The sequence below is a fragment of the Acomys russatus genome, chromosome 19 (assembly GCF_903995435.1).
Source record: "Acomys russatus chromosome 19, mAcoRus1.1, whole genome shotgun sequence".
In the NCBI taxonomy this organism is placed as follows: domain Eukaryota; kingdom Metazoa; phylum Chordata; class Mammalia; order Rodentia; family Muridae; genus Acomys; species Acomys russatus.
Window position 1 is genome coordinate 60,156,340 of NC_067155.1, and position 12,883 is coordinate 60,169,222.

General features: G+C 52.6%; 1 protein-coding gene across 1 annotated transcript; it reads left to right on the forward strand.

The window, feature by feature from the left end:
* The first annotated feature begins 850 nt into the window (after window positions 1-850).
* Window positions 851-10,912, forward strand: Prkab1 (protein kinase AMP-activated non-catalytic subunit beta 1). Its single transcript, XM_051161651.1, has 8 exons — window positions 851-1,014; window positions 1,116-1,283; window positions 3,530-3,693; window positions 4,868-4,961; window positions 5,214-5,328; window positions 7,180-7,313; window positions 10,273-10,341; window positions 10,548-10,912. Exons 2-8 carry the CDS (start codon window positions 1,125-1,127, stop codon window positions 10,623-10,625), a joined length of 813 nt encoding a protein of 270 aa, XP_051017608.1. The 5' UTR covers window positions 851-1,014; window positions 1,116-1,124; the 3' UTR covers window positions 10,626-10,912.
* Window positions 10,913-12,883: the final 1,971 nt, after the last annotated feature.

Consider the following 12,883-nt stretch of genomic DNA (forward strand, 5'->3'; position numbering starts at 1 on the left):
TGAAGACAGGAACATTTTATTAAATGGGTCTGAAGCACTAATACGTTTTATGCACAATGTCTCCAATGTAGCTCCAAGGCACCTTTCAAAATGACTTATGAAAAGGCAGTACACTCACCTTAAAACAAACAACAACAAAACACTACTAACGCCAGTGTTTTTAAGCCCCCAAGCTACCACAGGAAAGAATTTCCCAGAAATCTTCAGGATTGCCGTTTTTTCTCATACACCGGCAAGATGATCTGCATCCGCACCGCAGTCTTCAGAAATTCGGATCTGGCAGGTCCGGAGAGGCCACAGTACTTTTGAAGGAGCACTAGGTTATTTTAATACATTCTACAGTGAGAGCTGGTGCACGTAAGGGAGAGCCCTAAACGAGGGTTTGGGGTTTGTTTTTTGTTTTTTAAGATTACGTGTGCGAATGCTCTGCCTGCCTTGTGTAGATGTGCACCACCTAAGCGCGGGACACCCAAGGAGGAGAGGGTAGGGCGTCGGTTCCCCTGGGAGTCATCCTGTAAGCGCCCGGAACCGAACGCGGGGACACCGCAAGTGCCAGTGCTCCCAATCGCCTCGCCATCTCTCCAGCTCCCTGGTTTCCTAGTTCGACTTTCCCTTTATAAAGACCCCTTTAACTGGAGAGTGTGCTAACTCGGAGTGAGGTGGGTGGCACCGTCAGTGGCATCTCCGCTCGGTCAGGAGCGGGAAGAGGCGAGCACGCGAGCGCCTCCTGCTGGCCGTCGGGAAGCTCGTCCTGGGAAAGGCCCCGGAACGACCCACTGCGACTGCGCACAGAGCGGCCGGAGGAGGCTGCGGGCGAACTCACTTTCCCGGAACGGAAACGGAAGTGATGTTGCGCTAGCCCTGAGTGCTCGGTCCGCACTGACCACCCTTACTTCGCTGGACCGGGCCGGAAGCGGAAGTTGTGAAGGAGTGAGGAGGCGGGGGTAGTTGCCCAAGAAGTGTCAGGTTACGCTCAGGCTCCGGTTGGAGTTTCTGCCGCGGCTACACAAGCAGGTAAAGCGGGGCTCAGTCGGCGCGCGCGGCCCGAGGGGCGTGGTCTGCGGTCCTGGGGGGTCCTGGCTCCCCGCTTCCCACTTCCCTGTGTCACCCCCCAGACCCCCGCCATGGGCAACACGAGCAGCGAGCGCGCCGCGCTGGAGCGGCAGGGCGGCCACAAGACGCAGCGGAGGGACAGCTCCGGGGGCGCCAAGGATGGGGACAGGCCCAAGATCCTGATGGACAGCCCCGAAGACGCCGACATCTTCCACTCCGAGGAAATCAAGGTGCTGAGTCGAGGTGCCTCCGAGCCCTCTTGACTCAGGGTGGAGGGTTGGGCCCCTTTGCTGAGTTCCCGCCACATTCCCAGCTTCACCCCGGGAGGCAGCTGGCCCAGTCACAGCCCTCTTTGCTGTCCGGGAACCTGTGCCTAATTACCGATAGGAGAGTCACCCTGGGCACCGGTGAACATCATTAAGGAGAAAGCAGCTCTGGGACCGAGTTTCAGATTCTTAATTAATTAAAGAGTCGAGCTCGCTGTAACTGAGCACCAGTGCCTACTTTTCTCTTAGGTGTAATTGATTGCGCGGCTTCACGGCGCTTTTTTTTTTTTTTAAACCAACTTCAGGCCGACCGGCTTTTGCAGAAGTTGGCTTGGGAGTTTTAGTGTCGTTTTGGAGGTAAAACAGGAGTACATATGTGAAGCTGAAAATGAAGTTGACTGCCGGCTGTGTTTGGTTGTGACACTTTTGGCCCACCCTGCTAACTTTATTTTAGACCCGGCAATTCCACTTGAGGTCGGGAGTCGCTCCCTGAACAGCAGCCGCCAGCAGCTAGGTACTCACTTCTCTCCCGGTTTACTGAAACAATGACCTGGACTTTAAGCAGGACCAGAGCAGGATTTTGCAGGTCAAGCTGAAAGTTCCTGCCTGAGCCATATTCTCTTAACCACAGTAATGTGGCCAGTGCTTCCGGCCACAGCGCCCAGTCCAAGGGCATTTGGTGATTTTTAGAAGGAAGAGCTAATTCCGTAGAACAGACTGCATTTAGGAAGGTGGCTCTGACCAGCTTTGTTTCTTGACCATCCTGTTGCCTACTCCTCAATACTTAAACAGGCTAACTGCCTGGCCACTCACTCCGCTTCCCCCTGCTCCCCCCCTCCCCGCCCCAGATTGAGCTAGGTGCCCACGTTGCTATTGTCGGGTGTGACTTTAAAGAGCCTGCGTGTATGGAACTGTGCCTTGTGATTGGAACTGCTTCCTGAGCTTGCAGCATTGGGGGAAAGGTATGTGCAGTGATCTTTGGAGCGTTACTTCTGAGATTGTCCCCACCCCTAGAAGTAATTTTGACCCAAGGCTGTTTAAGAGGAAGTAAGAAGGTATTTGTTGTAGCAGGTGTATGTTCCCCATGCCCTCTGCTCTCCTTGCAGTGAGCTCAGTGAACTTTCTAGAAAGAAGCCGGTGGTGTTGCTGTTCTCTACAGGATCTGGGGAGGGGATTTCAGTGACGTCCCTTCCTGTTTCATCCGTGGTAACTGGGCTGCTGATCAAGTCAGAAATCCTTCCGTTACCCCAGTTCAGCACTGTGGCTGTAGTTAATCAGCTTCTAAAGCAGGGTTCTCAAACTTTAGGGGGGGGAGGTCTCACGTCAGACACCCTGCATATCAGATAGCCGCATGAGGACTCACGACAGTAGCAAAATGACAGGAAGGAAGGAGCAGCCAAATGATGTTATGGCTGGGGGTCACCACAGCATGAGGAGCTGCGTTAAAGGGGTGCAGCGTCAGGAAGGGGGAGAACCGCTGCTCTAGAGCAGTTCCAGTTTGTTACTCAATCTATACTCGAGGTCCTGTGGCATCTGTCAGATAAGAGCAGATCCGCATCTGAGGTAATAGACGCCCTCAGGGCTCCCTTCAGGGCTTTCTCCCATCCTAGCAATTCAGTCTTGTCTTCTGACTGAAGAGTAGAAAAGATCCTGCCCAAGTGTGCGTCACCCTGTTGGTTGTGTGCCTCTGTCTAGCTGGAGAGTGTTAGTTACCCTGTCTTACCTCCCTGGACAGTAAGTGTCGTTTGCCGTAATGAAGGGACCAGTCCGCTTTATTTAACCCCACTCTCCTCTGTGCCCGCTCCTTGGTGAATAACTGTCAGTTTTAACAGCTCTAAGGTCATTCCTAGGAAATTCTTATGTACTCTGAAGTCTTGCTTAATGGAGAGGAATCCCAAGCACTGAACTCACCGTGGACTATAGGCAGTCTTCGTCCAAGGAGGCCTTACAGCTTCCTCTAGACATTCTGTGAAGTGTAATCGCAGTAACAGTAGCTGATGATTAAATGCTGACTGTGTCAGATGATCTAGTCCTCACAACACCCACAGCCTTAATTCCATTACCTCCAGTTTGCAGGGGCCGCAGACACAGGTAGGTGGTAAGTGGCAAGAGCCGCCTGATTAGACTGCGTTGTCGCTCTTAGGCTAACCGTCTGGTGTGGGGGCTCACTGGCGGCTGCCTGACCCTGAGTGAACGGCTCTGCTTCTTAGGCTCCAGAGAAGGAGGAGTTCCTGGCCTGGCAGCACGATCTTGAAGTCAATGACAAAGCCCCCGCCCAGGCCCGGCCGACCGTCTTCCGATGGACAGGGGGCGGGAAGGAGGTCTACTTAGCCGGTTCCTTCAGCAACTGGAGCAAACTTCCCCTCACAAGAAGGTAACGGCCTGGGCACGCGCTTCAGCTGTGGACATTTGCTGGTTTCTAAAAACTCTCTGAGGGTGGACAGCCTAAAGGATGTTTTTGTAAGATAGATGCTGAGTGAGAAATGTTTGCTTAATGAGTCACAGCTCAGATCTCAAACCCTAGAAGTCACCGTCTTTAAATGAACATTTCTTAGAAGAAAGTACTATGTGGGCTGGCAGTGTCTCTGTGCTGTGCTCTGGTACTCAGCTGGACATTTCTTCTGAGGAAGTTGTTCCTAGTGCTGGAGACAGTGCTGGGCTGGGAGCCTTAGAGGCTGGATCTGAGCCACTGCCTGCACTAACGGCCCCATCTGTACGGGGCTATGGGACCAGATGACCTCCCAGGCCCCTTCTGACTGACTCCCTGTGAGTTACTTTTGGAAGTTTGGAAGACATCATTAGCGAGGATATAGTGAGCTGTTTTACCAAAAACTCTGGTGTGAGTGCTTGGGAGGCAGGTAGATCTCTGTGAGTTCGAGGCCAGCCTGGTCTACAGAGAGAGTCCAGGACAGCCAAGGCTACACAGAGAGACCTTGTCTCAAAAAAACCTGGTGCAGACTTCTGTCTCCAAACCTTCACTAGTGACCGACCGTTTTTGGTAAACGGAGACACAGTGCCTGCTGGGCCCAGCCTGATTGTTGTCAGTGTACCTGTATTTCCAGGGGTAACAACGAAGAGGGAGGGCCAGGGCCCCGTGGCCACATGTTAGTTCAAGTCAGGCAAGGAAACAAGTGCATGAAAAAGGCTCAAGAGCTGGCACTCAGACAGGTTTGTGTGCCCGTCACACTGACCCCTTCTCTGTCCAAGGCAACCTGGCAAAAGGGAGAGCAAGGCCGCATGTGTTCACTTTTGTTGTCCCCCCTCCTTTGCACCCAGGATCCAGGTGGTGCTTGGCACGCAGATGTGAAAAGCACGAGTGTGTTAGAAACGCCCTTTGTTGACCTTTCGATGGTAGGGTTCCAGTGCCTCGTCTGTGAGCACAGGGAGTTTTTGGGACACTCTTGCCTCTGCTCTGCTGAGTGGCTTTCGTAGGTTGAGATGTGGCCGTGAATTGCTGGCATGTTTGCTGTGCCGCAGCTGAAGTCTTGGTTGGACCTGGAGCCGGGACATCCCACCCAGCTGACATGCTGTTTCCTCTCTTTCTGCAGCCAAAATAACTTCGTAGCCATCCTGGATCTGCCGGAAGGAGAGCACCAGTACAAGTTCTTCGTGGATGGCCAGTGGACCCACGATCCTTCTGAGGTACTCTGCCCAGAGCCCTTGGCCTTTGGGCACCTGGACAGCCAACACCAGCCACTTCCCTGGGGCCTTGCTGTCAGGTCTCTTTTCCCAGTGTGTGGCTCTGAGTTAGAGAGCGCCAGCTGCCAGACTGTTGGTATAATTGACCAAGAGTAGCTAGCCAGGCAGTGAGAGCTTGTAGCCAGGGATCCTAGTCCTCTGAAGAAATCCGCAGAACTTCCCTGTTATGATTTGTGCCTGTCTGTCTCTTCCCAGCCAATAGTAACCAGCCAGCTTGGCACAGTTAACAACATCATTCAAGTGAAGAAAACTGACTTTGAAGTATTTGATGCTTTAATGGTGGATTCCCAAAAGTGCTCCGATGTGTCTGGTATGAACAGCTACTTTATCCCCGTGTGGGCAGCCTGGGTCTGTGTGGCCTGGACACCCTCTGTTCCTTGTCGCTCACACCTGAGCAGAAGCTGCCCAGCCAGGCGGCACTTTAGCTCTCTGGGCCACACATCATTCCCAGTTCCATCCGCTCTGCTTTTTGGAGTTCAACCTCTAAGAGGCCGTAAGTCACTGCCCTTGCCTTGGGGGGTACTCTGCGGTGCACCTGGCTGTAGAAACAGAACTAAACTCGATGTTACACCACAGGCGGAACTGAAGAGGCCCTGGAGGACATGCTAGGTCAATAATGAGCCAGTGCCAGGGAAGCTGCCAGCTCCTTCCCACTAGTGGTGCCTGGAGAATTGCAGACTGACAGGTGATAAACGGCACCTCAGTGACCTTGGCCGCCACTTGTGCAGCCCATTAGCACTGTCAGGCCTCCTGACGGAAGTGGCTCCCTGTACACAACATAGCACAACTCTCTTCTGGAAACGTGTTCTATTCACTCCTGGTAAACAATAGTCACGGAGCCTTCGGTGACCTGGTTTTACCCACACCCCATAGGAAGAAACTCCCTGGTCCGCCACACGGTCAGTTCAGGAGAGAAACGTGCTGTGAGCTGGATGACAGAGCAGCTGCATGCTCCCTTTGTACATGCCCTGTGGGAGACAGGGAAAGTCCTCAGCACTAGGCCCGGCTGAGAACCTGGTCAGCTTACTGAGGGGCTTTCCCTCGTTGCCTCAGTGGGCCTAGAGGACCTGCCTCTGGGATCGCTTACTGTTTCTAGTTCTGACGTCACAACTGTGGACTGACTGATGGGCTAGGTTGGTTGGCTGTGGGCTCAGGTTGTGGATCTGGGCTGAGAAACCCAAAAGTAGTGCTGTTTACAGGATCGCTGGCTGTCCCACACGGTTCCAAATAGGCAAAAGTTGTAGCATGGAGGCAGGGCACACACTCCTCCCACCATGATGTGGAACTTCACATTACACCACAGCCTTTAGTCAGAGTTCCTGTTGGTGGGCTGCAGCGGGGAAGAGCGCCAGCTCTAGAGTCCCTGGTTGGATCCTCACGCGATTTGCTTGTTTAATACCATGTATTTACTCCTGAAAGCTTGGTTCTGCCTGCACGTAATGCGTCTCCTAGTTGTTCTGAGATGCGGTTGGGTCATGTGCAGGGAGCCCCACCTAGAGAATGATGCTGAGAAAGTTGGCAGATCTGGTCCAGCTTTGGGATCAGGTGGCCAGGCCCATTATGGTGTTTGGATAACGGCTCACTACCATTAGCCAGCCAGCCAGACGGCCTTAGCTGCTTCTGACGGGTGAGATACTGCGCTTCCTGAAGCTTCTTACTCTGTCTACATAGTAAAGACTCAGACCTGGGAGTGTAGCACCAAAGAGCCTTACACTTAGGTCTTTAATGTGCTGGTGCCTTGTTAAACCTGTATTCTGCCCGGTAGAGGCTGGAACTTAGGGTGGGCCACTCAATCCCAGCTTGAAGCCTTGAACTTGTAGTGTTGTTTTCCAAATCCAGCCTGAAGCAAGAAGGAAGCCTTATTCTGCTGACAGGAGAGGCCAGGTCATTAGGAATTAATTCCCTGTTAGTCTGGCCCAGCCGCCTGGCTTTGCCACACTGTTCTTTTACTGGAGCTTCTCAGTGTACCATTGATGTTTATTCTGAGTACCCAAATTCCAAAGGCATTCCTCATCCCATCCCCTCTGTTTTTCCTCTTTGGAGTTTGAGTATCTCTGAAGAAAATACCAATCTATATTGGGGGACAAGGACAGAAAGCGAGATGATGACACAACCCCAGAGCTCCCAGTCTCAAGAGTGTCTTGTCACCATCTCCCAACAGAGCTGTCCAGTTCCCCCCCAGGACCGTATCATCAGGAACCATACATCTCTAAACCAGAAGAGAGGTTCAAAGCCCCACCCATCCTTCCTCCACACCTGCTGCAGGTCATCCTGAACAAGGACACTGGCATCTCTGTGAGTACCCCATCCAGGTCTCCTTGCTGCCTGCATCTTGTGGTCCAGGCTGCCTGTGCAAGGCTGACGCCCCGTTACTCCACCCCCTTCCTTGTCAGCTAGATCTTGGGACTCCTCCTCCAGCTGGAACAGCTCAGAACCTAACTTTAATTACTGGGTTGCTTTTGGAAACATCAGCCTCCCTGGGGCAGAATTCAAGCTGCCTTAACACATTTCTGTGTGCCACATCCGCCATGGCACACGATGGACGTCCTCAGGATGAGTGACCTTCCATTAGGGTGCCCGCAGGAGTCCGTGCTTCACCCTCACAACCAGTTGTGACCCAGCTCCCAGCACTCACCGAGGACTAAGTTCCCAGTGCATGAGCACCAGGGCACAGAGTCAAACCATAGATGGTGCTAGAATGGTTACACCGCTCAGCACTCCACCCAGTGGAGCGACGTGTTGGTGCGCTGACTGTGTCTGTATTGAGGGTTTCTCAAGGCACTAGACTCCCCTCTGTGCCGAGTGTCCAAGCACAGACAGTGGCTGGTGTGGTCACTCTTGGGTATCCAGGAGGCTGGTGGTAAGAACCAGTCAGCGTCAGATGCCACTGGCTGACCGTGTGTCCAGCACTGAGTTGGCAGTACTTCACACAGCCGCCCGTGAGGAACTGTGAGGACCCTTAGCCACTGTCCTAAAATTTAGAGTTGGGTGAGGCTGCTTCCCTCCCTCTTCTAAAAAAGTTAAGAGGTTGGAAGACACTTAGACCCTCCTTGGCTAGGAAGGTGCCTCTCCCTGTGAGGGAAGGCATGACCAGAGAAAGGCCTGGAGCACGGCTTCGGGAGAACCTACACCAGGATCTGTCTGTCAGAGGCAGCCCTGGACTCCAGCAGACCCTGTTCCCAGCTAGGGAGTGCTTCCCACACAGTTGTAGTTAAGTTTCATGGTGAGAGACCAGGGTATGGAGGTGGGGTGGCGCCCCAGCCCCTGAGAACACGAACACTGTTACACACTGCTCACCCGCTCCTGCGGTGCCTCTCGCACTTGTCTCTCACGTCCAGGAGACGTTTTGTGCCGTTAGACCCCTATCTTCCCCACAGCTTCCATTCTGCTTTGCCTGTCCTACTGTTTAAAGATCTTGCATATGTCACATGGTTCTGTCTTCCTGTGCCTGGCTTATTTAAAGTCCACAAAGTGTATCCATGGTCTTGCAAATGACAGTTTCCTTCCTTTTTAGGGCTGAGCCAAATGCTATTGTTGTAGTTTCTTTTCCTGTTGCTGTGATAAAATATTTAACAAAAACAATTAAGGGAGAAAGGCTGTATTTGGACTCAGAATTCCAGCTTCCAGGCCGTCCTGCCAGGGACAACAGCAGTGGGAGGCTGAGGGCGGTGCTCTCGTTGCATCCATAGTAAATGCGTGCCTTCTGCCCATGTCCTGTGTGCCGTGCAGTGGCCATCACCTCGGTGCATGCACATATGTACCTGAGTAAGTCTGCTGTCCGTGGTCCTTTGTTCCATACCTTGGCTATTGCAGACAGTGCTGCAGTAACCGAGAGTGCCAATGTCTCTTCAGCATCTGGATTCCCTTCCCTTTGGATACATTCATGCACGTATGCACACACACATGCACACAGAGACGTGGGTTGGGTGGCTGAATCATGGTAGTTGTATGTCTTAACGTGAAGGATCAACCTTAGTGTATGTGGTCATTAGCAGCACAGAGAAGCTTTGAAGTGTTTCTTAACCAGACACATAGATGAGGATGAGTACCACTGGGGCCATTCCACAGAACTTACACATCCTGGACATGACGTGCTCCAACTATTTAGTCAACTCCAAAGATGATAGATCAAAACTGCATTATTTTGGGAAGCTCCCAGCAGCAGCTGGCTGAAGCAGCCTTTAGCTGAGGCATGCAGGCCAGCCCCTGCTCTCTATCAGCTATCCTGGGCAGCCTGCCCAGCAGGCACTCACTGGCAACTTGTGGCAGAGCTGCTAGCCTCTGAGGTGTGAAGCGGCACAGAACCGGACATGCTGGGAGGTGCTGCCAGGCCAGAGCAGACTAGGATGGACTAGTACCTGACTTCCCAGCTCCTCCAGCTCACTTCCTTTTCTCCTGATGAAGTCAGCCTGTGCACTCATGTGACCACACATCTTCCAGACTCAAGCATGCGTGCAGCTTGCCACTCCTTAGTTCACCACTCAGAGCCCTGGCGCCCGAGACCCCTGTACAGCAGTGTGAGGCGGCCATCCAGCTTCATTTGGAAAGGCCAGGCCACACCTCCTTAGTTGTTTTCACCCTGCCCCATGGCCTGCAAGGCCTGCTGGCAGCTGTACTATCTTGAAGGAACTTCTGGACTGGGATTCCCAGGGTGCTGAGTGACGTGAACATGCCCTTCCCTTGAGGCAGGAATCTTTGCCTCGAGCCACCACAGACTAGTAGCTTCAACTTCTTTTTCTTCCCTCATGGGAGTGCATTTTAAGTTTGGACTGCAGAGAAAAAGCTCTAGCTGTCTGGGCTCTCAAAGTAGAAAGATGTGGAGAGGCTGCGTCTGCACTCCAGCTTCCAGGCGCCTACTGTTCCCTGTTTCCTCATCTAGCTACAGAGGCCCGAGTTTACCATCGACCCTTGTGAACATTTGGCACTCTGCGCATTTTGTGCTCTGTGAAAGACTTTCAGTGGTCCTTGGTCTTCTGCTCTTGTCTGTAAGAGGATGGAGCAGGACCTGCCTCAAAGGTCAGGATGAAAAGGACCTGAGACACTCTGCTGCATCCAGCTGGCACAAGGGAACCTCCCTTCTCACCTCACCTGTCATCCCCCCACAAGCCCTTACACTGCCCGCCTTAGAAAGACAGGCCAACCCGAGAGCCTGTCTCCTCCCCTTGGCTACCCTGACCATGCTGTGAAGTGAGGGGGAGAGTCATCGAGACACTGCAAATCTGACTTGCTCACACGTCTTTTTTGCCCCTCACAGTGTGACCCAGCGCTGTTGCCGGAGCCCAACCACGTCATGCTGAACCACCTTTATGCACTGTCTATCAAGGTAATGACTTGTCTGGCCTAAGAGCGAGGACCCCTCACGCCAGCCTGGAGTGCTGACAAGCAGAGCAGCCTTTGGGGTCTGACGGGCTCGGGCTCTGAGGGCGGGCCCAGGAGCTTGTGCTTCCCTTAAGCCTGTGGTGGCGCTTGTGTCCTCTGAAGCCTTAGTCACTGACTCTGTCCTGCCTTTGGTCATGTCCACCTTCTTAGGATGGAGTGATGGTGCTCAGTGCAACCCACCGGTACAAGAAAAAGTATGTCACCACTTTACTCTACAAGCCTATATGAGAAGCTCAGCGCCAGCCATGGCCCACCGGAAGGGACAGCAGGCCGCACTGGGCTCTCCATGTGCATGCAGATCCTCCACTTCATTGTCTGGGACATTTCACCCCCGCCCTAGTCCTCCTCGAAGGTTCGTCCAGGCACAGCCTCTCTAGAAGAGTCCAGAAATGGGGACATGACGGCTGTGTGCAGTCCCAGCACCACAGTGCACAAGGCTAGTGTGCTCTGAACATGGCTCCTCAGCTGGCCAGACCCGACTGCCGCCATGCTGGTAAAACCTGGGGAGCAGGAATTGGAGCCACACACACGTCTTCACCATCTGTGTCCACAAGCCACTGGCCTGTCCCTGCCGAAGCCTGGCTATGGAAGTAAGCGATATCCAGCCTTGCCTGTCCTTCCGAATCAAAGCAGTAGATCATAGGTTCTATGGAAACCCAGATGTCTGGTTTCCAGATGCAGCTTTGCAATCGTTGCCTGACACTGTGCACTAAGACCTTTTTAACCAGAGTGGCTGGCTGTCCACTCCCACCTAAGGCAATAAGTCACCGGGATCAGATCATGTGACTACACTCAGCAATAACCGTCTTCAAACCCACTGCCGTATTTGCCATTAAGCTGATGATCCTGAGGACTGGCCACCACGGAAGGCTGTCTACTCCATATCTCAATTGTAATGGTGGCCATGTTTCCATGACAGCTTGGTCGAAGCACCCACCTTCTTTCAGCTCCCGTGTCTCTGGTGAGCAAAGACTGTCACAGTAGTTGTCATTGCTTGTTCGAAAGTAACATGAAGCCCTACAGCAGCCTGCTAGAGTCCCAGCAGGAAGACATCCTTTAGATTAGCATGAATGAACCAGTCTTAAACTCAGTTTGGTTTCCATAGTGATGCAACGGATGTACCCATTGGTACAGGTTCCTGTCACCCATCAGCAGAAGTTACCATTTGTTCTTGGCAGAGGCACGGGAACAGACTGTGGCGTCCAGTATTTTGGGTACCTTTTTGTTACTGTTTTTCAAAACACTGAATTTTTTTTTTTTTTTTCTGTCTTCTTGACATACACGTTTCAATAAAGCTTTGTAAGAGTAACTGGAGTAAGTTCTGATTCTACTCAGCTTTTGAAGATTAGAACTTGTAGGTTTATTCGGTGCTATCTTGTGGCACTCTACTGAGTGGACCAGACAGCTGTGAGTGGCCACTGGCTGCCACACTGTGGACCTCGACAGCCAGGATCAACTGGAGGGAAATCTCACGTGTAAACTAGCTCTTAAGGCCCCAGTGAGATATGGCTCAGTTGGTAAAGAGCACTAACTAGCCAAGCATGAGGTCGTGAGTTCAGATCTCAGCATCTTCAGAAAAGGCCTGTGCTGCAGCCCAGCACGGGAGTGCAAACCCTGGCCAAACAGATGTCTAGTTAAAACGTGAGTTTGAGGTTCACTGAGACTGAGAAAAGGGGGAGAGTGATAGAGACGGGCAGGTCGCTGTCCTGTGGCCTCCACTGTCAGGAGCTCACACAGCCAACTGAGAGTGCCGTGTCGCCCTATGAGATCATGGGCGGCTCCTGTGGGAGACAGCAGGCACACCTCTGGACTCCACGCGCACATTTACAAGATCTCATTTTCTCCAAGCACAAGGAAGTCCACTGTGGTCCAGGAGATGCCCACAGTCCCAGGGAGATATCCCAGATCCAGGAGCTAAAGGCAGTGGAGGCAATTCCCTCAAAGAAACGGAAGAGGCAGCCCAGCCACGTCCTTTGTGCCCTGTGGCCCAGGTCCCTCTGGCCCTGTTAGCCTTCTCTGTGGAGGACTGGTTAGTGAACTCTTACTCAAACTGCTTTCTAGAGGACGTATTTCCTCCCCTTGGAACTTAAGCCCGTTACTTAGAGGGCCAAAGGTAAGGCCTGAAATTACTGAACCGTAATGCTACTGCCAGATCGCATCCTTAGCGTCCTCGTTTCTGCTGCTATCCCTGCTCCCATGGTGAGAATCGCAGACATTCGAGTCAGGGAATAAAGTGGTACAGTACTGACACATAAGCTACACACACCTTCCGGTACGCTTAAGGCAGTGTACATTTATGCAAATAGTTAAGCTGTGCCATTTGGGGATAAGAAGATACAAGTCCTTAGTAAACTTGTCATTCGGGTAGGTTGAACGAGTGGGTGCCAGGGCGGCTCCCTGTATAACTTAACTCCTCTCTAGGCTGTTAACCTGAACAATAAATAACCATATAAAAACACTGAATCCAGAGGACCCAGGCAAGGCCC

What these genes read in the sequence shown, in the direction of transcription:
- Prkab1 (XM_051161651.1), top strand. Translation starts at nt 1,125, where the DNA reads ATGGGCAACACGAGCAGCGAGCGCGCCGCGCTGGAGCGGCAGGGCGGC. An exon ending in TCCACTCCGAGGAAATCAAG is followed by an intron (nt 1,284 to 3,529) that starts GTGCTGAGTCGA and finishes TCTGCTTCTTAG; the next exon opens with GCTCCAGAGAAGGAGGAGTT. An exon ending in AAAGTGCTCCGATGTGTCTG is followed by an intron (nt 5,329 to 7,179) that starts GTATGAACAGCT and finishes ATCTCCCAACAG; the next exon opens with AGCTGTCCAGTTCCCCCCCA.